General features: G+C 41.2%; 1 protein-coding gene across 2 annotated transcripts in view; it reads right to left on the bottom strand.

Annotated features, from left to right (window-relative positions):
* The window catches only part of SNX8 (sorting nexin 8), a 23,907-nt gene continuing 2,088 nt past the window's right edge, over positions 1–21,819 (bottom strand). Inside the window, exons 1-11 of one of the 2 annotated variants that reach the window (XM_026859188.1) lie at positions 21,407–21,500; positions 14,334–14,524; positions 11,167–11,284; positions 8,094–8,215; positions 7,647–7,727; positions 6,532–6,692; positions 5,990–6,122; positions 4,835–4,903; positions 3,870–4,019; positions 3,310–3,459; positions 1–2,546 (exon numbers count right to left, since the gene is read on the bottom strand). In XM_026859188.1, the coding sequence (XP_026714989.1) occupies positions 2,433–2,546; positions 3,310–3,459; positions 3,870–4,019; positions 4,835–4,903; positions 5,990–6,122; positions 6,532–6,692; positions 7,647–7,727; positions 8,094–8,215; positions 11,167–11,284; positions 14,334–14,524; positions 21,407–21,440 (1,323 nt within the window). In that variant the 5' untranslated portion in view covers positions 21,441–21,500 and the 3' untranslated portion in view covers positions 1–2,432. Of the gene's footprint in view, positions 2,547–3,309; positions 3,460–3,869; positions 4,020–4,834; positions 4,904–5,989; positions 6,123–6,531; positions 6,693–7,646; positions 7,728–8,093; positions 8,216–11,166; positions 11,285–14,333; positions 14,525–21,406; positions 21,501–21,819 lie in introns of those variants that run through there. The other variant, XM_026859189.1, reaches the window with a different exon arrangement.

A 21,819-nucleotide genomic window follows, 5' to 3' on the forward strand; every position in this document is an offset into this window, starting at 1 on the left:
CAAACAAGTCCAAAATCATAACTTTTTTCTAAATGTAAGAAGTGTAAAGTTCCATTCTGGCTAATACTTCGCAAGTGCTCCTACAGAACATAGCCCAGTCATCTTCCCCAGCCAGACAAGTTATGTAGAAGATCCCTCATACAGGTATCAGATCTCACCCCAAAACATACAGTATTTTCTTAATTGACTGATCACCACATCAGGCAAAGAAGGCTGAATGAGGGAAGATGGTTATTGAGAATAAGCAAATGACAGGCCATAACCAGCCAGCACCTTCTAAAGATGCCAGGAGCAAAGAGCATTTAAAAAATATGGTAACACACTTTCTGAACTTTGAGCACAGACTACACTCCTAATCAAGACAAGGTCAAGCAGAAAAAACCTTCTGTGCCATTCCTAAGATAGTATCATCTTTATTCCTGTACTGCAGAAATATTTCCCTCCCCAGCCAGTTTGCTCTGGCTTGTGAGTAGAATCTCTTCTGCATCACTCTGGAAATCTTCATGAGAGAGAATCAAATCTGTCACAGCCATTTGCAGTTAATTTGTCTCACTGGACAAAGCCAATAGGCAGGAGGAAAGACTCAGAAGCGAGTTAACATTTGAATTGCTATAAAAAGCTCTTAATAATGCCTTCTGAGCAAGGTTGGTAAACAAGACACCCTACACACTGCTTAAGGCCCAGCACCCAAGAAATTCACCCACATAACTTCACTTTACCACATTTTGAGGGGTGTGTGTAATGGTTATGCCAGTCCCATGAACCTGGGCAAGTAACTTAGTATCTTGCTCCTAGCTGAAAAAAATAACCCACAATTTCCACCTGCACTAGGAAGAGTTTTATGTTGCACTGAATTTTCTAGAAAAAAAAAAAAAAAGCTTTTGTGATTGGAGGATTTAAATATATTTCCTGCTAATGGGGAAGTTCTCCAGTGGGAAAATACTGTAATGGTTCCAGTTTGACAGCAAGCACTCATCCTTGTTAAGGTACTTCCTTTTTACCCACTCAAAGATATTTTCTTTCTCTAAGAAGCCAAGTCTCAAATTCCCCTTTGGCAGCTATTTTGGCCCCAGAGAAGTTAGGTTCAGGGGAGTCTCTTCATGTGGAGTTTTGCTGCATACGTCTGCAGTTTCTTCGGTTATCAGTTTCTCTGGAGGATATGCAGAATTTCCCCTAAGGTAATATGACATGCAAGTTGTCCTCTCCCTACCCTCTGCCTCAAGAGGGAAAGTCACTGGAGATGCAAAAGTGAAACGTGGAGAATGTTTAGTCCCTTTATCACAGTAACAAATTATTCTGAAAACCCCATTACCAAGGACTGCTATTTTTAGAAAGATAGAGAAATGTCACTTAATTGTCTTCTCTCCTTCACAAACACACCCCAATGCTACCCACGGCCAGAAAAAAAGAATGACAGTAACATCCTGATAAATACTGATTTTTTGCTAATGAACTTCATCAGCATTGTGTCCCAGCCTGCTGCTGTAACAGGATACTTCATCTGATACCAGACCAAAGAAAACACCAGCCTTCGGGTCAGCAGCTCTCCAATAGCCCTAAACAGCTCCTCAACAGATAGATGTCAGAACCTCCAGAAGAAAATAAACAAGCTACCTTGCAGCTGTTCTCTTACAGCGTGATTGGTTTACAATTAAGGAGTGTTTTATTCAATTATTTTTTCATTTGTGCCAGGCAAACTCCTCTGAGTTCCTGAACCCAGTTGTCTTTGGCCCCAAACTGAAAAATACGAGCAAGTCTCTAGGCTGCCCTGCAACCGTGAACGGAAACATGCTGACAATAGTCTGCCTGGCCTCACTGGGAAAATTCCTGTCACACAGCAGCACTAACCCCTGCCCAGCTGGGTTAGTGACCCCGACCACTGCGTTCACATATTGTGTGCTAAAGTCTAGCAGTAAGAAATCAAATCCAGACACCTATCAGTGGGACAGGAGACAGCTTTCAGCCTTTCTTACGCACATATGCCCCTAACACAGGCCCTCCCAAGCTTACAAGGCAATCCGTCTCTACTACAAGCAAGTGCTTCACACATCCTGTTCGTCTCAGCACTGCAGAGATGCGTCAGGATGTGTGCAGATAAAGGTTATCGGAGGACTGTTAGTAAAAGATGCAGAGGCACCAGCAACAACACTGCAGCACACGCTGCCCCAGGTCACACCCTGACCCCACGAAGAGCATCTGCAGGACAAGGAGCATCAGCTCTGCCCCAGAGCATTTCAAAATTAAGGGATTGTCTTTATATCTGTATGTTCTGCCCCACATACAGTCTAAATCAGAGAGCAGCTCAAAGCAGCGGTATTAAAATAAAAAACAAAAAAAAATAGCTGTTTGGAGGATTCATCCTAACATCTGGAGGTAGAGGTCCCACCCCTTCCTTGATTGCACTTCTTGCTCCATGCTAGATGCTCAGAGCATTAATTGGAGAAGAAGTTTCCCTCTGGAGGTGACAATGGTGGAGTTGGCATATTGCTAGATCCCACAAAGAGGCAGCTCAACTTCGGCTTCAATTCATTCCAAACTTTACTCATCTGTGAATGGAAAAGGAGAGAAAACAGACATGACAACACGGCAGTTAATCATCTCACCACACTGTATTGTAGCAGCAGTTTCAGAGTACAAAAGAACAACACCAATTCTCTGAAGTACTTTGGAGAAGTCCAGCGGGCCCAGACTGTCCCTTTCAGACTGGTGCTGTAACACAGCGCTCTGAACATTTTATGGAGTGTGGATGGAAGGGAGATCTTCCATAGCTGGGTCAGATTCCTTCACTGAAGGGAAGGAAGGGAGCCAAAGAAGAAGGGACTTCTCAAATATAATGAATGCAAGAAAGTCTCTATATGGGGAATGCTGAAGGTCATAGTTAGGGGTTCAGAAATGGGACCTCTCAGATTTTTAGAGAAAAACCAAGGATGTTGTTCCTTGTCATATAATTTTTCTGTAGCACAACAAAAAACAGATTCATCTAGCAAACATACATCATTCATTACAGAACAGCTAGTTATTTAATGGTTGGGTCTTCTTCAGCTACTTGTAGGATAAAGGCCATATGCAGATGAGAGAAAAACAGAAACACACAGCAACTTGCTGCAAGAAGATACAGTCTTTTATAGGGGTTAGAGGCCAGTCTTGATCCTCACGCCAAGTTGGAAAGACTTTAGGTGACTTCTTAAGAAGTTATGAAAGAGCCCAGCTAGACAGATGATTAGAGGAGGAAGGCCCACATGTGAAAACAAATACATTCAAATTCTCATTCATATTTTGGGAAAAAGAATACAGACCAGAAGAACTGACCTCTTTGTGACCCTGGATCTGGGAGTTGACAAAGGCCCCCAAAATGTGAGACGTGAGAGGCAGATAGATGTGGATAAGCTGTGTCTCCTGATGCAGACAATACAGAGAGAAGTAATTCCGCAGCTCCATGGTTAGGATAGCATTTTCTTGCTGAAAGAAGAGGAACTCGGTCAAATACATTGCCAGGAAGAGGGTGCCAAGGAGGTTCACTTGCAGCAGGAGAAAACAGCATTCCTCACCATACTAGCAACACAAACACACACCAGAAACCTAAAAAGGCAGTTCCCAGACCCATTTGATATGACAGCAGCTGCACTTTCCATCATGCAGACTGTTGCTTTCCACAACAGCTCCTGCAAATAACATGTTGCCAAAGACCCACTAGTGAGTGTTGAAGAAAACAAATGCATTCTCTATGTAGCACAGCAGGTAGCTCAAATTACCCAAAGCACAGGCTACCATTTCAGTCTCATGGCTTTCTGCAAATATGACTGAGCTACACAGCAGTACCATTATAGGAGGCCAGGACCACGTTTTGCTCTCCCAGGCATCTGCCCTACCTCCACGATCCGAGACTCCAATTGCTCCACTGATTCTGGTTCTTTGTTCTGCACAGTGGCACTCATCATCTGCTTCTTCATCATGCTGTACTTATGCAATGCTCGCTGGTGCTTGTGCAATACCCCCTTCTCATGTCTTTCACACAGGTCCTTTATGGGAAAAGGAAAAGAACAGGTACTTAGTGGAAGCTGAGACAGCAAGCATGCAAGCCAAGTACATCAGGAACACAAACACATGATCACGCTTTATGTAATTTCTATGCTACAGATTTTGCTGGTATGTTGTTTATTTTCAAGAGGGTCAACAAAAATGTGGGCAGCTAAGAATTCAAGAAACAGAACTGCCGGGACCCAGATCAATGAGCTTAAGAGGCAATCTTAAGCATCACTTCTGCCAGCGTTTTGGATCTTATCAGGCCTCTTATCTTTTGTGCCCTTCTCAATATTAAGTGCTTGCAATTAACTGTGGTGAGAGCTTGCCAGCGTCCTTCTATTTCAGTCAGGCCTGGGAAAGTCAGGAGAGGCTGCCACATACAGTTTCAGTAGGTGCTTTTTAGAAAAAAAGAAGTGCCTTTAAGCAAAAGATTAATATTAACAAAAATTTTTTCATTTGTATCTGAACTCATGTCTTCATGAACAAACCAGTATCAATCTAATTCGTTGGTTTGACTCAAAGTCAGCTAAATATGGAAGAAAGTTAGCTGATTCATATAGTTAAAGCAGACATATTTTTAAATTCCTTGCAGGGTTTGCTGTTTGGCAAATTCTCATCATGAGATGAGCTGATCAGGAAGGCTACAGAGCTAGCTATGGTCAACAGCCACTCCCCACCCTCTCCCAGATGCCCAGTTTGCCTCTGAACTGGCCTCCCAGACAGTTTTCCATCCAGTTGGCGTTACACCCTCTAAAGAGCACAAGCTTGCTCTGAACAACTTTCTCATTGGCAGAAGAACAGCAGAGCTCACTTTATAGGACTGGAGCAAATCCAGGAAAAGGTTCAGCTTCTCCACCACATCATTCTCTTCCTGTTTACCCTAGAAAACAAGGAAAAAGTACATTTTATGTAAGCCTGACAAGAACCAACATCACAGTTCTTCCCATCCTTACACCATACAGGCCCTCCACTGTATTCTCCAGGGCACATCAACACTTACAAAATTGCACCAAAAATCTTTCAGATGGCACTGGAGCGTTTAGTTTACAGCATGCAGAACAAAGATCTGACTGGAGCTGAACAGCTTTTCCAATTGAATGATCATTGTAACAAGAAGAGTTAGTTTCAGTCCTGTGTGTCAGACCTTTCAGCTCTCTCTGCCTGGAATTTCTTGCTCTTGCAGATTCCTCCAAGCTTTCATCTTTCCTTTTACAAGATAACTAATCCATTACAGCTATAAATACCTGCATGTTCCCCATAACAGTTCATGCATCAGAAGACAAAGATGAGACACCAAGCCAAATTTCACTACTTGTTTTTTTTATTTTACTAAATACTGTCTTTTCTTCCTGTATCAACAGAGCTATCTGGAGCATAAACTCTGGAGGAAAAAAAAAAAAAAAAAAGGTCTGATCTATAAAAGCATGCTGAGTATTTTAACACAATGAGATGAGAAGACAAAACCATTACTTTTCCTTCCCAGACTAACATGGTCTCACATTATTCTAACAGTCATTATCACACTGCACACTTACACAGGAATAGGATGCTTCTGTCTGAATGATTCATGTAATGTTTAAGTACATGAATATCAAGATTTGATTCAGAATGAAGTTCTTCTGGGTTCTCTGTGGCAGATTAATAAGACAGAACGCAGGACTTTTGGACAGCTCAGTATAGTAGTACAACTTAATTTGTCCAATCACCATTTGAAATTACAAAAGAAAGCAGGCTTTCCCCTCCTTTCCCTTGCCCATTATATTTTTTCTCATTTAAACACAGTCCAGGTTTTTCATTCAAGCTTGAACAAGCAGGCTGGTGGTTGAGGATGCGAGTTTGGACTACAGGCTCCCTCTTAACTCTTGAAGTGCCTATGTCCACAGTGCTCACAATTCAAGATGAAACTTAAGGCAGCAATGTACCTTCTTCATTTTACAAAAAGAAAAGAAAAAGGACAAGAACTCACCTGCTGCACAGCCTTATCTGCCAGAAGTGCAAATTCAACAGACAGACCCTTCAAGGCTTGTTTCAGAGTCCCCCACGTGCTATTATTCAAAGCAGCCCAGGAAGGAAGTGGCGTAGTGTCTGAGCCCAAAGCACTAGGAGGAGATAAGTAGTATTCAAGGAGACAAATTCCACAAAGTAGATATGCTTACTGGCAGAGAGCAGTTCAGAGTTTCAGACCTGTCTAAACAGCTTTCAGCGCTGAGATACTACTGCACAGTCACAAATACAGAGTTGTGTATATACTGGAGGAAGAGACAACAAAACCAGTAACTGAATATCAAGGTATTTGTATTTTCTTTGCTCTTGCTCTAGGGAATGCAACCTTAGTGGAAAGCAGGTATTTTCTTCTTTTATAGTAGGAAAAATTTTATTATGACCTACAGCGTGCATTGAAATACCCATTCTTACCAGACTGTTTGAAGGTAAACCTTACAACAGTTCTGAGTTCTGAAACAACAGTAGAAACGTTCATATTAGCAAATCCTCTTCCTGCCAACCTACCTTAGCTCCTTTCCAAATATGAGGAGATCTGAGGCATTATCAATGGCTCGAGAAGCTATCCTCTCCGCACGGTCCCGAAGCTTATAAAAGCTATTATAAATATTTCTGATGAGCTCCCTGCTGGCAGCAAACTGGGCCTGTATGTCAGCTGGAAGGAAGTCCTGAAGGAGTGCAAGCAAAGAGATGAGGCACGTTTACATTTGTTAATTGTGGGCACACCATATAGTCAGCAGACAGACAGGTTTCCCTCTCACGCTCGCTCTCTCACACTGTGCTGTAACAATCCTGAAGAGATTAACTTCACAATTCAAGCATCTAAGTCAGATGTTATACAAATATTCCTAGTTTTCAGAGGCAGAAAGCGGTTCAAATACTGGGTGTAGACAGAGTTTGTAAAGTCTGCAATTCTGCACACTTCAAATGAGGTTTGTGAGGTTTCAAGCTCACAGGTTCTGATCTGATGCTACTAAACTGCCAGGCTGGCAAAGTCAAGCATGTACTGAAAGTTCAGCTCTTTTTGACCTGTGTCTCACTGGTAAAAGCCTAAAATTAAGCTCCAGTTGCAAAACCTTCTGCTAGCATTGCAGGAACCTGAACAGCAACTTGCTTTAGAATTGCTCAATGAACACAGTGAATGTATACTTAAAACTTGCCATAGCACTAATCACTGGGACAAAAAGATATATGGAGAACTTAAAACTAGCTTCTCTGTAACAGTCCAAATTACTCTCCCACAGGGAGATGACAGACAGAATGAGGACATGAACACATGGTGAAGACATCAATCTAGATACTAGCTTTTAAATTGTGCAGTAGGTGCATTTGTTTGTTATGCAAGTACAAGTAATTACTGAGAAACATGTTCTGAGCAGGACTCATTGTTTAATCTTTTATCATATTCATGAACTAGCATTTAGTTAGAAATATCAGGCCCTTAAGACCCAAATATTTATTTGACCTTTTTGATAAAATTAGAAGTTTAAAATTCCTTCAAACTTTGGAAGCAACTTGCTCTTACCTAAGGTCTCCATCACTCAACAAATGCCATAACTGATTCACCTGGAGGAGAGCCATTTAAACCAGAATAATAAATTGTAAGAAATTCACACACATACCTTGGCCTGGGTAGCTAATCTGCAGGTCATAAATTCATCTCCTACTCCTTGGACCAACTCTCTTAGCTTATTCTGTACATCCTGGAGAAGATACAGAATTCAAATGAGCGTGGAAGAAATAAGTAATGCACAGGCAGTTCACACAGGTCTCAGATATAGTGCAATAGTATAGCACAACTTTGCAGATATTATGCTTTTCTGTAAATTAAATCTGGGTAAAGCTATATGTATTCCCCTAAGAACAGTTATCATTTTCAAAATACTATACTCCTAGCACCAAGTGAAATGACTTTCCACTTTCCAGCTGTAGAGACACTTATTGAAAGAAAATTCTCCTCATCACAGGGAGCAACAATATGTAGGTCAAAAGCAATTCTGAACTCTGTGCCCAGCGAAGCAGTTACAGGAAGAGATGCAAACTCAAGACTATTGCTAACAAGTACTCACTGAGCCACTGAAGGACAGAAAGAGTTTCAAGAGCACATCTTCCGAGAAAGGGGGATGTCGAGCCACCAGGTTTATAAACCGCTTCAGTGCTCTCCTCCTAGATTCTATAAATTCTCGATCAGCTAAAGGAAGAAATATTAAATTTCAATTAATGCACCACACATTACAGCTGCTCAGAAAGAAAGAAAAAAAAAAAAAAGAAACCACTTAGTCCAATAATTTCCTTGTATTATAACCCTTGCTAAAGCACTGCAACCAAACCGATAGTCTGTCAGCTCCCCAAAACAGAACTTTTGAACTGACCGCCAGAACAAATATTCCTTCAAGTGGTTCTTTACATCTTACTAAAAGCCAGCATACGTAACTTTGTGGTTATTTCCACAGCGTTGGTCAGGTAAGCAGGATAAAACTAAGTCTAAAGCCTGAAACCTTCACTTACAAACTGTGTGCATACAAAGGTTCTTCCTCTGAATCAGTTCCACAGCCAGTTCCCACAGGGAATCTCAGCCTGTTTGGGACTCCTGGGAAATGCAGCCCAACACTCTGCTTCTTCCCACCTGCAAAGGGATTATCTCACAAAAAATTACATTTTTTGCTCACAATTCTGAAGAACTAGCTTCAGTGTGCTGTACCTTCACCTGTCCCTCCTCCACAATTTAAGCATTTTGGGGCTAGAGGGAGAACAAAGGGTTGGGTTTTTTCAGTTGTTTGTTCAAGATTGGTACCCTTCTTTCGCATGCAAGATGCTAGAAAGTACTTTGGAACACCTGCACACCAATCTCGGTAACATCCATTCAGAGTCCTTACTTGTCAAACTAAGTAAGTTCCATTCCTCTTCCTGAAACAGGAAGAATTTCAATCTGGCAATACTGCAGTAAGGCTGTAAATCACAGTTCCTGGAGTTTTTCAGGAAAGATGAAAAATTAAACTAAAATAAGACTGAAGAAAGCACAGAACAAAATTAAAGGAATGCTCTTATCGCCTATCAAATGATTTTTCTGTCATTAGGGTTGCAGATCTTGACTTCTCTTTGTTCATACTTTGACCTAGGTGAAGATCTCTGAAGTCATCTACACACTTCCTACATGATCTGTCTGCCATGATCTGAGATAGTTTGCTGCTATCCTCCAAAATGAGCAGAGCAGGTTATCAATCTTTCTTCATTTGAGAGACGGCTGAAAGTAGACCATCATGAAAAGAGAGTGTAACTTAGTAGACGAGTATACAGTGCATAAAGAGCATGTAGCTCTGCCCATCTGGCTCTGGGACTAAGGAGGTTGCAAGAATCACACATCTATACTAACCTATCAAATCCTGTGTCCTGCAATTCTGTTTGTCAGTCCATTAACCTACTCAGAAACAAGAACTACCCATTCCATTTCCTTTTTCCTGTTTGTGATTTCTATTAAGACCACTTACACAGCTTTTCTATATGCAGAGCCCCAGGACTAAAGGCAACCATCCCTCTTTGCCTTAACAGAGTTTTGGACTGTGTTAGGACTGTACACCTAGCACAGTTTGGGAAATAATCCTATCAGTTTTTTCTCAAACATATGATATCTGTGGCAAGAAACACAGCGGTGAATGCACAGAAATACCAACACACCGGCAACACAAAGAAATAACAGTGACTGACAAATGACATGTTGGTAGCTTCTTTCAAGAATCCTCTCTCCACTAAGATTAAGCAGAGAAGGTCACTTTGCTTACAGGTATTGCATGAAGTGGAAATTCTGGAAATTCTGGCTGAGAACACTGAATCAGATCAAATTCAACAGACGGGTTTTTGCAACCCCAAAAGAAAGGTCTTCCCAATTTACATTCCACCATAAGAATATATGACCATTGAAACTTTTCAGCACTATTAGTTTGCTTTCTTCCAGTTACTATACACCCTGATATGCTCTGCTGCTCACTGTTTATCAATTCCTCTTGACTGTAGCAATACATGGACTCCTCAACTGAAATCAATTATTTATTGAAACACATTATGCTTAGCAGCACGGGCAGGAGCAAGACATTGAAAAGCTTGTTCTTTCACAGATAAAGTATGAAACAAGACAGGATTTTATACAGTTAAGCAACATTTGAACTAATAAAAGTTTAAAAACAGCGTTAGTATTTCAGATGAGTGAAAAACGTACCCGAAGCAGCTCTGATATGCTTTCAGTCTTGGGATAATTAATTGGTTTGTATTCTAACAGCTAAAATATACTTGAATGAACTGACACTGATTCCAGCCTCAGTTTTTAGTTTCGGGGGGAAAAAAAAAAAAAAAAAAAAAAAGGGCAATAACTACTTTAAGGCAGTTGGTTCATCTGCCAGAAAGACACACTTTTGTACATACACCGAGAAAGTGTAATTATCATTGCCTCCATCATAAGGCTTCTCTGCAAGATAATACTAAAGTGGGCAGTGCTGAAGCTGTTCATTCGCATCACTGTTCACTAGTCCCTCTTAGGTGTGTGTGAGGTCAGGACCCTACACTAACCCAACAGGATCAATATGATCTCACTGGAGAAGGGATTTTGCTGGTTTTACACAACTGGCTCCTTTGCAGTTTTAAGCCTTTTTATCTAGATTAATTTTTTTTTTAATCTTTAGTCCTCTCACTATAGAAAACCAAGGCAATTTCCACAAATCTCTTCTACTCTGAACACATCACAAAACAACTCACTACAATACATACTACAGCCATTCAACAGCAAGGTAGCAATTCTACGCTCATAGCACTACAACACTGATAATCATAATATTTTTCTAAAAAACAATTCCTGCAACTCTGCCATGCTCTTGTGTAGAATTATGCCTCAAATACCACCAAGAAGTCATTAGATACTGAGCTTCCACAGAAAAAAACCCCACTGAAATTTTACATTAATACCTTACCTATAGGGAATTTCTAGGATGGCAATATTTCACACCTCCAAATTGTGTACTATAACCTCAAAGTTGCTTTCTGAGCCAAGCAAAAGCAAAGCCTTTCAATCTTTTAAACATTTATTTTTAACAGTATCTCCTCAATCATGCTTGCACTACAACCCCTCCAGTCAAAAGAAAAGCTCAGGTTTACCTCCCAGCATCCTCTTTGGTGGAAGTGCTGGCACCATACGATACGGGAACTTCTGAAGCAGCATCTCATGGAACACCACAAAATCATTGTATCGCCTGTAGACTGAGCATTTGAATCTCTGCAATTAAGGAAGGGGGAAGAATAAATCAATATACAGGAAGGACAATCAGCAGCATTTTCATAATATTTTGCTACCAGCTGCACTAAAAACAAAAAGAAAAGAAAGAAATGACACCCAGAGACTGCAGAAACAACTTCTTTCTTCTCTTTAGAAGCCTTGTGGTGGGAAGGAGGGAGAAGACTCCAAAGGCAGCCATCTTCCAATTATGAATAGAGATGGCATTCTTCTAACTACAGCGTCCTGGGTTTGCATGGCACAGTTTTGGTAGCCAGGGGCTACAGGGGTGGTTTGTGTGAGCAGCTGCCAGAAGTTTCCCCCATGTCCAACAGAGCCAGTGCCAGCGGCTCCAAGACGGACCCACCGCTGGGCAGGGCCGAGCCCATCAGCAGCGGTGGCAGCACCTCTGGGATAACGGACTGAAGGAGGGGAAAAACCTGTGCAACTGCAGCCGGGGAGAGGAGTGAGGGTAAGTGAGACAAACAAGTGCAGAGCCCAGGTCAGTGAGGCAGGAGGGGCAGGAGGTGCTCCAGGCCCGGAGCAGAGGTTCCCCCCAGCCCGAGGTGCAGCCCCTGGGGAGGCAGCTGTGCCCGGCGCCCAGGGAGGGGAACGGTGGGGCAGATCCCACCTGCAGCCCGGGGGGGACCCCACGCCGGAGCTCGGTGGTGCCCGAAGGAGGCTGTGACCCCGTGGGAAGGTCCCCGCGCTGGAGCAGGCTCCTGGCAGGACCTATGGCCCCGTGGAGAGAGGAGCCCCCACTGGAGCAGGTTTGCTGGCAGGACTTGTGACCCCGCGGGGGACCCACGCTGGAGTAGGGGAGGAGTGTGAGGAGTCCTGCCCCTGAGGAGGAAGGAGCGGCAGAGACAAGGGGTGATGAACTGACCACAACCCCCATTCCCTGTCCTCCTCTGCTGCTGGGAAGAAGGGAAGGGTGAGGTGTTTTCAGATTTGTTTTTCTTTCTCATTATCTTACTCTGATTTAATTGGTAATACATTAGTTTTTCCCCAAGCTGGGTCTGTTTTGTCTGTGACAGTAATTGGTGAGTGATCTCCCCCTGTCCTTATCTTGACCCACGAGCCTTTCATTTCATGTTTTTCTCCCCTGTCCAGCTGAGGAGGGGAGTGATAGAGCAGCTCTGATCAGCACCTGGTGTCCAGCCAGGGTCAACCCACCACAACCAGTCCTTTTGAGAATAAGATTTTCATTTAATAAGATTTTAATTTAAAAACATGTCAGATTTCATTCACACACAAGATAAAAAAGACTATGAAATGGAGAGGAAGAGGTTTCCCAAGAAAGTACAATTATCACTAAATCTGCCAGGGTTCCATACCATTAGTCCCACAAACTCTCTGGTCTTCCCAGTTAGACAGAACATTTAAAAACAATGCAAACACTCTTAAAGTGCTCTAGAGAGCTCTTTTCTTGAAGTGTGGCAAGTCCCTGAGCTCCAGCTCTTACGAACTTTCTCTAAATTGGTTTCAAATCCAGAGGTGGCAAAACAGTCTTTAATCATGTTAGGTATTAGCCCAAATGACTGATGTTTTAAGTGAACCTCACAAGAGGCCTCTCACTGATGTTAGATCTATAAACAAAGATCGGAAGTTCCTTTAAAACCTTAGTAATTCACTCTGCATTTCTTAAATCAATATGTAGAAGAGGCCAACGAAACTGCTTTTTCATTCCAAAAGGAGTTAGGTAGAAGCTAGATCAAGACAATTTGGAGGCAGAAATCCTTTTAAAATAATAATTAAAAAAAAAAAAAAAAAAAAAAAAAAAAAATTAAAAAAAAAAAAAAAAAACACAAAACAACAAACACACCACAAACACCCCACACTGTTAGTACAGATTCAACTACTGGAGCAGCTAGTAAGACTGCACAACACTATACTCATTCTCACTACATTTGCACTGCACATTATCCACTGTTCATTGTGGCACCGCATTTTCAAAAACAAAGCAACGACGCATTTAACTGGAACACAACGGACATAACCCCTATGACCACCCTCTGTCTGCTTTGAAATCTGATGTTGACTTGTGTTGCAGATCTTAGATGAAGCTCAAGGCCAAGCTATGCTTCCTTCTGAGGATGTATCACTCTACAGCTCTAACCATAGGAAGGACGACAGCAACTGAAAGCAATCAGTAATGGGTTTCTAAATTCAAAACCTAGAGAGATCACCGGGGTCACCGAGTCCTGTGCCCTGAAATCACAGGCAAAAACACACATTGTGTCCTAGAAATCCCACAGAAGCATTCACTGTGTCTGTGCTTTCCCCCCCTCACAACAGTCTCTGACAAACTTGCAGACGTCAGTCTAAAACACCTACAGCCCCAAACATCACTACAGACAAGTGGCCCAAATGTGTCTCTGAATACACACAACAGTGGCTGCAACAGTTGGAGCGCTACTCAGTAACTGATATTTTGGTAGCCTGGCAGATGTAAATTGCTGCTCTGAAGAGGACAGATTTCCTTCTTGAAAAAACACACAGAAGCTATGGGAGAGCTATTTCACTGGCCGCTCCATAAATAGGAAAAGATATATCTTCAATCTTCTCTTATATCAAGAGAGGAACCTAACGGTCAGAACTGGGGCAAGTAAACTGGAAGTAGCTTAGACTCTGCCAAAGGATTTGCAGTACCTTTTCTGTTTATAAAGGATTTCAGTTTAGCACTGCCAATACAATTACTTCACAGTTTCTTCACTAGCTCCAAAGAGTCTGAAATATCCAAGTCGCCTACAGCAATCCATTATGAAAACATTCAGCTTTCAATGTTATACATCTGCTTTTGTACAGAGCTCAGGTTTCAAATGAGTAAACTTAGCAGACCATCCATCAGACCTCTGTTGAAGACGCTCTTTACTGCGGAAGCCCTGGTCAAGACAGCATGGTGCCACTGAACTAAAAGTGAGCCCATACAACTGGCCTACTCAAAGCCAACATCACCCAACACATCTATGAAATTAGTGCCAACAGCAGCTGCACAGACATTCTTAAGAGGATAGACATTCTCACTAAGACCAATTCTTGTTCACATTACCTTGCTGGAAACCTCGTATTCCACATGTTTCAGAAAAAGGCCCTTCTTCTCAGGTATAAGCTCCACCTGCACGCTATCCTTGCTCAATAGCTCTTGTAAGGTGTGGGAAAGCAGCAGTGGATTTCCCTGGGGTGCCTGCATTAGAAACTGTTCCGGTTCCCTCGGTTCATTTACTGGAGGCTTTGCCAAATCTAAAAGACAAAAAGGGAAAAACAGTCCAGTAAACCTGGTAGGATAAAGTAAAAGAAGTAGCCTTTAAATATTCTGCTCAGTGCTCCCACAGTGATGCAACACAACCAGAACACTCAAGCCACTCCCCCAGGAGGCTATGCTACTGCACACACGTTCGAGACATTGGTACCTCCCTCTTCACAACACCCAGGAGCACCACCAATTATACCGAGTCAGAAAGACATCTCTACTAAGCAAAAGAAGAATCACAGGCCAAATTTGTTCTGTGAATCATCTATGAGGCCTGCATTTCCTGTCTGTCCAGCTCCCACCACAGCAGGATCTGCCAAAATGAACAAAACCCTAGCTCAGCACTTCTGGATCCTGCCTAGAACAACTCATGGAAGGAAAGAAAATGTGTTATTTTACTGCGCTGCAGAAATTTAATACATTCATTTTACATGTCATTACAAAGGAAGGAGACACTTCATTTGACATAATTTTATTAAACTGTGACAGTATGCTAGAGTGGGCATGAATTACAGTAATTTACTATGTCAATATGCTTAAATTCAAAAGCAGGGGAAAAAGGCTCCTAATAACGGCTACCAACCCAACAGTTCCTCAACCACAGCAAGCTCTGGCAAAATCTTTCAAATATACCTATTCCACTGCTTACAGCTAAAAAACAAACAGCTTTCACACTGAATCCAACCACAGATGGACAGCTTGGGTCAGAGAGATTCTAACTGATTCTCAGCCAAATGCAAAAGTGAAAAAAAGATGGCTTTTCAGAATATGGCCCTGGAGGACAAACTACATCAAAGAAGGGGCAAATGATGATGACTCAGAGTACTCTCTTATCAAATAACTGACTGCAGCCCATTATCTCAACTTCATAACTACACATATTATGCAACTATAAACTAAGCTAACATTGTTTTCAAAGCAAATCTTTTTAAATAGCAATTTAACACATAAGAAACAGGGTGAAAAATACAGATATAACCCTGAAATCTATTCAGCCCATACCCGAGTTCTGTTCTCCAGTCCGGAACAGGTGGGTTGCTTCCTCTCTGTACATGTCAGTTTAAGAGGGATACTGTGAGCAAGCTCTTTTACAAACAAGTTGAATGCATTGACAAAAAGTTACCTAGAAAAGCTAGGCAGTATTAATCATCCCTTCCTTGACACTGTGTAGAGGTTATACCCCTTCTTAAACATATCTAAAATTTTGAGAACACAAAAGGGCAGTAACACTACAGGAGCAAGAAACATTTCTTTAAGTTTGATACATAGTTAAAAAAATATTGATAACTGTGTAAGAGATTAACTCAGTAATGGAAATAACTCATATCCTTACTTGAAAGCCCTGACCTCGTCCTGATAAAGATTTCTCACCTGTTCCTTCATGTGTTCTAGGCCCTGATAAACGGGGAAAACAGGTAGACTCCAAACCCTCAGATACACAACTTCAGATTAGACACTTTGTTCCATAAAATGGCTTAAGGAAACCAAACCAAATCCAGGACAAATGACCTTATCCCACATGTCTCATCAGGCTTCAGATTCCTGCTAATGTGACTCAGAGAAGCAAGTCTTAACACCTCTGCTTTAATAGACTAATATATCACCTACTAACCCCACCTACGTAGCAGCTTCTAAAAAGTTCCAGCTACCTGCCAGGAATCTGTGGCAAAATACTACAAGCTAATTCCATGTTGACACGGGATACTGCTGGATAAAGTGATAACATATCTGTATAGCCACTTTTCAGATAGATACTGAACTGAGAAGGAAAGAAGGAAGGAAAATTCAGAATACAAACAGCAAGGTGAAAGATCTTCTAGCATAGAAAAATCTCTGCCCACCTGACCTTTCATGAGGCAGCAAGGTATAATAAACTATATTATCAAGAGGAAATGTCAAAAATACACTCGAACTGTGGAAAGCACAAGACAGCCTCGCTCTCCAGAGCAGCGGTTCTCTGGGTGCACACCCTTGTAATTCTTGGTTTTAATTGCTTAAGACACATCAGGGAAATACAACATGACACAGTAGATTTTGTTACTCCTGCAATGCACACGCACACAGAATTCCAGAGTCCTCTGATGCTAACCACTGGCTCACATTGCAGAGGCAGTTACTGCAAGTGAAGCCTCCCAGAGAGGAGATAGCCAAAATGCAACCCACCCACTTCCCTGAGAGCACTGTTCATCTAATACAACACTACTCTCCCTAATTTCTATTTTTCTGCTGGCCAACCTACAAAGTGGGGCTTTCATGGCTCAAAATGTTCCCGAAACTGGGGCTCAGCACTCTATTGCAAACTACTGAAACTCCCAGTGGCAAAAAGTCGGTATCAGGAGAAAAGATTTATAGGATGAACCGTGAATCCTTCAGTATTTCATCTGTAAGTCCTGGCACCTGCAGCATGATCAGCCAAACTGATTTTGAGAAGGATTCCCAGATTCATTACAGTGATCCGAACTCCCATTAGCCTATAAGACAACTACAGAGGGAAGGCCCATTGAGAGACATAGACGAGACTCAGCATTCCTTTGACAATTCAGTCACGTCGCTTTTCATTTATAATACTTTGCCAATTTTCGCAGTTATTCTCTAAATTTGCTTTCTAAAATTCACCTACAGGAAATACCTTCTCTTTATCAGCAGTTCACACACTCAGCTCTTCCTGAAATATTTTGTAGCTTCTTTAGATCTCAGCCTTGTCTAAATGTGTGAAATCATACAAATCAGACAACCATACAAACAAGTTTGAGTAATTACTGTTTTATTAATAACCCCAGTGTGTTCCATATCAACAAGACAGCTACTGAGAGTGAATTTACACCCTCAAACCCTGGTCTGAGAACACAATAAGATGACTTTGGAACAGCTGTTAACCTGCTTTAGAAAACACTTATCGTGGCATTAACACTAACCCTGCAGAGCAATATATACTGAAGCTATTCTTCAGCCCAATTTTCATTCTACTTGCTCAAGAGTTGATCCAGGAACGGCCTCAAGAGCCCTGGCCAGGAATGGCAGATAATAGTGGGAACTCATTGGTATGAGCTCCTGTGTTCAACCAGTAAAAGGATTTACATGCATTGTAACAAAACACTTAATGCTTCCCATCACGCACTCTCTGCTGGAGAACAGCTAATTTTGAAAACATTCCCTTTGGTTTCAGCAGATCATTATATAATAAAGTTTATATACATAGAGCAGCGAGTGAATACAAAAATGAGGTATGGAATGGTCCCCGGGAACACAGGGAAGCAGACAAAATAAAAATCCACTTTGCTGTGCAAGCTAGCCTTTTGCTACAGCAGTTTCTCAATCTGTTGTCAATAAGATACCAGGAAGTGGCCTGGTATAACTGAAAACAGTTTGATATAAAAGTTTAAAAGAATATATATATGCATGCATATGCAAACGAGCAGACAAGAAATAAAAGTTTAAAGAAGCATTCAAAGCATAGCCTAATTTCTGTTTGGTTGTGAAAGAAAACTATGAAAACACTGCATAATTTTTTTTAGTAATAAGTCAGGTAGCCTTTGGACTGAAGTTGAGAAACTTAACCAGAGAACACTGAAATAGAAAGCTTTATGCCACATTTCACGCTTTAGTTAGCGCTCAACATTCATTACTCCCATTCATACAACTAGACAGCAATCTGCCCTCCACAGAGTTACCAGTTTCCTTGATCAAAATTTCTAAAATCAGGCATTTATGAAACCCAGCACAGAATTTCAAGCGTGTGATCAGCTGCACACAGATTTTACATGTGAGCAAACACATATACAAGAGAAGGGCAATGCAAGGGCTGGAAGCATAGGTGGTAAATCACAGTACAGATCTCCTCTCCCTATTTAAGTTTTACCAACTAAATTTGGAGGGTTTTCCCCATTTTACAGATGGCTGCTGCTAACAACTCTTTATTATACCAAGCGCTAATCAGTTAAATGTATTAGACACAAACTGAAGGTATCAGAATTACTTGTTTCATTAATAGCAGATTTTCTACGAGAAAGGAATTTGAAGAGAAGCAAAGCCTTGAGGAAAAGTATCTCTGATTTCTTCATCACCACAGGCCAAGCCATGCAGAGCAGAGGTGATCCAACTCACAGGAAACACAGGGGAGGATGAGAACAGACTTTTTTTTTTTTTTTTTTTTTTGTTACACAGATACCTCAGATTTCTCCCTTGAGGTCTCCACTACAGACTCCTGGGCCAGGAATACTAAAGCAGCAATGTAAATATAATTCATCAGCATTTCCCTTTCCTTTCTGTCTTCTCATGAAAAGCCTCAGGAATGATGGAAAGGCCTTTCTCTCTTACTATGTCAAACACATTCCTCCACAAATCCAGAATTCAGCATCCACTTCAGCCTCTCTGAAAGCTGGTACAAAAAAAAAAAAAAAAAAAAAAAGAGGAAGGGAATTTATTTGAATTCATACATAATTTGAAATCCCCTGAAAACATGAAAAGAAAAACAGAAGTCCCACAAAAAAAAAACAAAAAACAACAAACAAAAAAAAACAACCCCCCCAAAAAAAACCCTTTCTTTCTATTAAAAGCTTTACATATCTTTTGAGACAACTGTATGGGACTTTTATATTTTAAGGAACTTAAACCATGCAATTCTTACCTAGAGAGGAGTAACACAAAGGAATCAGTCTATTTTATCTAACAAAGCTGATACACAGATCTATATTCAACATGGGAGAGAGGTCTGTATTTCTTACTAGGTACAAGAAAAGTAATCATATTTAGCTTCACTCTAATTAAGGCATGGTGTAACAGTGTCTTTCCTTCTCCTTCCCAGCAACTCACTTGTAAATACAAGCTATCCAATGCCAAAACAGGACAAGATAAAAATCATACACATGCTACCATAAAATTAAATGTTGGAAAACAGGCTCTAACATTTTTTCTCTGTAAAAACAAAACAAAACCAAAACACAGCTTTCTCAGTGCAGATATCAAACACATATCCTGCACGAGCTGATCTGGGGGGTTTTTCGAGGTTTGGGGGGGTTTTTTATTTTCTTTTGTTTTTGAGATGTTTGTGATATTTATGGTTTGGGGTTTTTTTGGTGGTTGGTTGTTTTGGGTTTTTTTTCCAGCTAAGTTTAAGATCGCTATTCAGCACTTAGTGCTTTTCAAGATGAAGCAGAGAAGTAATGGCACAATTCAAAAATAGGTGAGGTTATCTAAACTTTATTTAATAGTAATTAAGAAGCACTAGCATTTCTGCAGTCCCCTACAGCTGTAGACCTCTAACTGCTTCTCAAAATATCAGCCACATACTGCAGCAGAAAAAACTCCAACACCAAGTTATCTCCTTCCGATGTCACACAGTAAATCTGTGTGACAGAACAAAGAACTAACTTTAAGCCTAGCGCCCTGTGTTTTTTTTTTTTAACTATGCTGTTAGATCAAGGGATTAATTAAGCGATTTCCCGAGTCTGGGAATACAAGGAATGTGGCAAATCAGCCACGGAGCCATAGTCCCAAACTGCAGCAAACACAAAGTGAGATGGAGTTACACACATCGAAGAAATAACAGGATCAGGGGAGAAAAGTCCATCGAGGAACGTTCCCAAAGGTTAGAGACAAAAAGCCAAGCCCTCACTAGGGCAGTTTCCCAGCTCACAATGGAAGATCACTAAAATATAATTTTTCACACCTAGCTCTAGCAAAGAGGTTGGAATTGTAAAAATTCACAGTGGAAAAGGTAACTCAACAAGCAGTAACACATACAGCTCTTCTCCAGGAAACTTTTACAATGGCACTTTACCTTAACTACAAAAATTACAAATTTCCTTACACAGATCAAGAAAATCCCATCAGAATAAACTGTTTACCTTTTAGTTTTGCTTCTCACCTTCTTTGCACATTTCTCATCCTCTTAATTACAATGGGGAAAAACTCGATTTTAGCGTTTAAGAGTTAAAAACCAGCATGCCACTCCACAGCTAGTCTCCCAATGGTCTTTTCACACATTTTCTAGCTAGAACAAGCTCATTCACACATTGAATTCTGTTGAAAAGCAATCATCAAAGCTCCCCTCCTTTTGTACCACTTCCAGTTGCAGCCGATAAATTTTTCTCCATCCATCTGCACCAACCCACTAAACCCTGAAGATTGTGGGGGAAATTGGAGCGGTTACATACAAATTCTGTCTGTTAACTGGTACAGCCCTCCATAGCAGGCCCTCCTACAGGCTGCAAACACAGTTAAAGATTTACCATCAGAAGAAAAGGAGACACCCCCCTCCCCCTCCCAGCCAACACACCTGGATTAGCTCCCTGCAATCACTGCAAAACAGGCTCAAATGAGAGGGGGGGAAAAAAAAAAAAAAGTCAATACAAGCAATTTTGCAAAACTGACTTTAATGTATTGGGCACTATCCTACTTCTTTTCTCTCTTGATTGTGTTAAAGTACTTTTAACTCTGCAAAATAAAAAAAAAGGCAGCATTTGCATGTGCTGTCATAGGTGGGCATCAACAACCCCTGGCAGGACTCTCACTGCTCAGGAGATTTAGAGCCTCCTGGAATATTGACTGACAAGCTGCTGATCTCCAAAAAAGTTACACACGGGTGTGAAACTTCCAAGATCACTGAACCCGCATCATAATGCTAGAAGTAAAAACATTCCTGCTTTCACAGCATTATTTTTCTTTTGCTAAAATCATGAGATGCCTTCTCTCAGTGTTCACAATACAATCTGTATCAAAGAAAGTCAAGCTTTCTAAATAAGGCTGAGTAGATCAGAGCTACAGAAGCACCATCATCAGTGCAGAAGGTGATCAGATCAAGAATACTCCGAGATAACTGTGTTATCTCTATAAGGCTCCTGAAGCAGATGGTAAATCCGTAATAGACATACCTGAGCAAGCTCTCTCTTTGGTACAGTAGGACATTTTTTTCCACAAAGGCTGCTGTTCAATATCCCAATATCTTACATCAGTCCTGGACAGAAATATTCCAAAATAATTTATTTGTAAGCATTATCCGCTTCAGGAGCATCACAGGTCTATCAAAAACACACTCTCACCGGATCCTGAATATAATCCAACCAAACCATTTTTTCCCTGCATAAAGCTTATCCACTGGTAACCTCTTGTGGTTTTTCTTTCCAAACAGGGAGAAAAAAAAATACTATGCACAGAGCAGCAATTGCCAGTATGAAACTCTGGCCACTTTAAGAGAACTTTAAAGAACCGTATTATCGTGTTTCCCTCTAAAAGTTTTCCTCAGTCTAACTGTTACGAGCCTAACATGTTATTTTCTTAATTCACC

This window comes from Athene cunicularia (genome assembly GCF_003259725.1).
Source record: "Athene cunicularia isolate RWA chromosome 14 unlocalized genomic scaffold, athCun1 chr14_part1, whole genome shotgun sequence".
Lineage (NCBI taxonomy): Eukaryota > Metazoa > Chordata > Aves > Strigiformes > Strigidae > Athene > Athene cunicularia.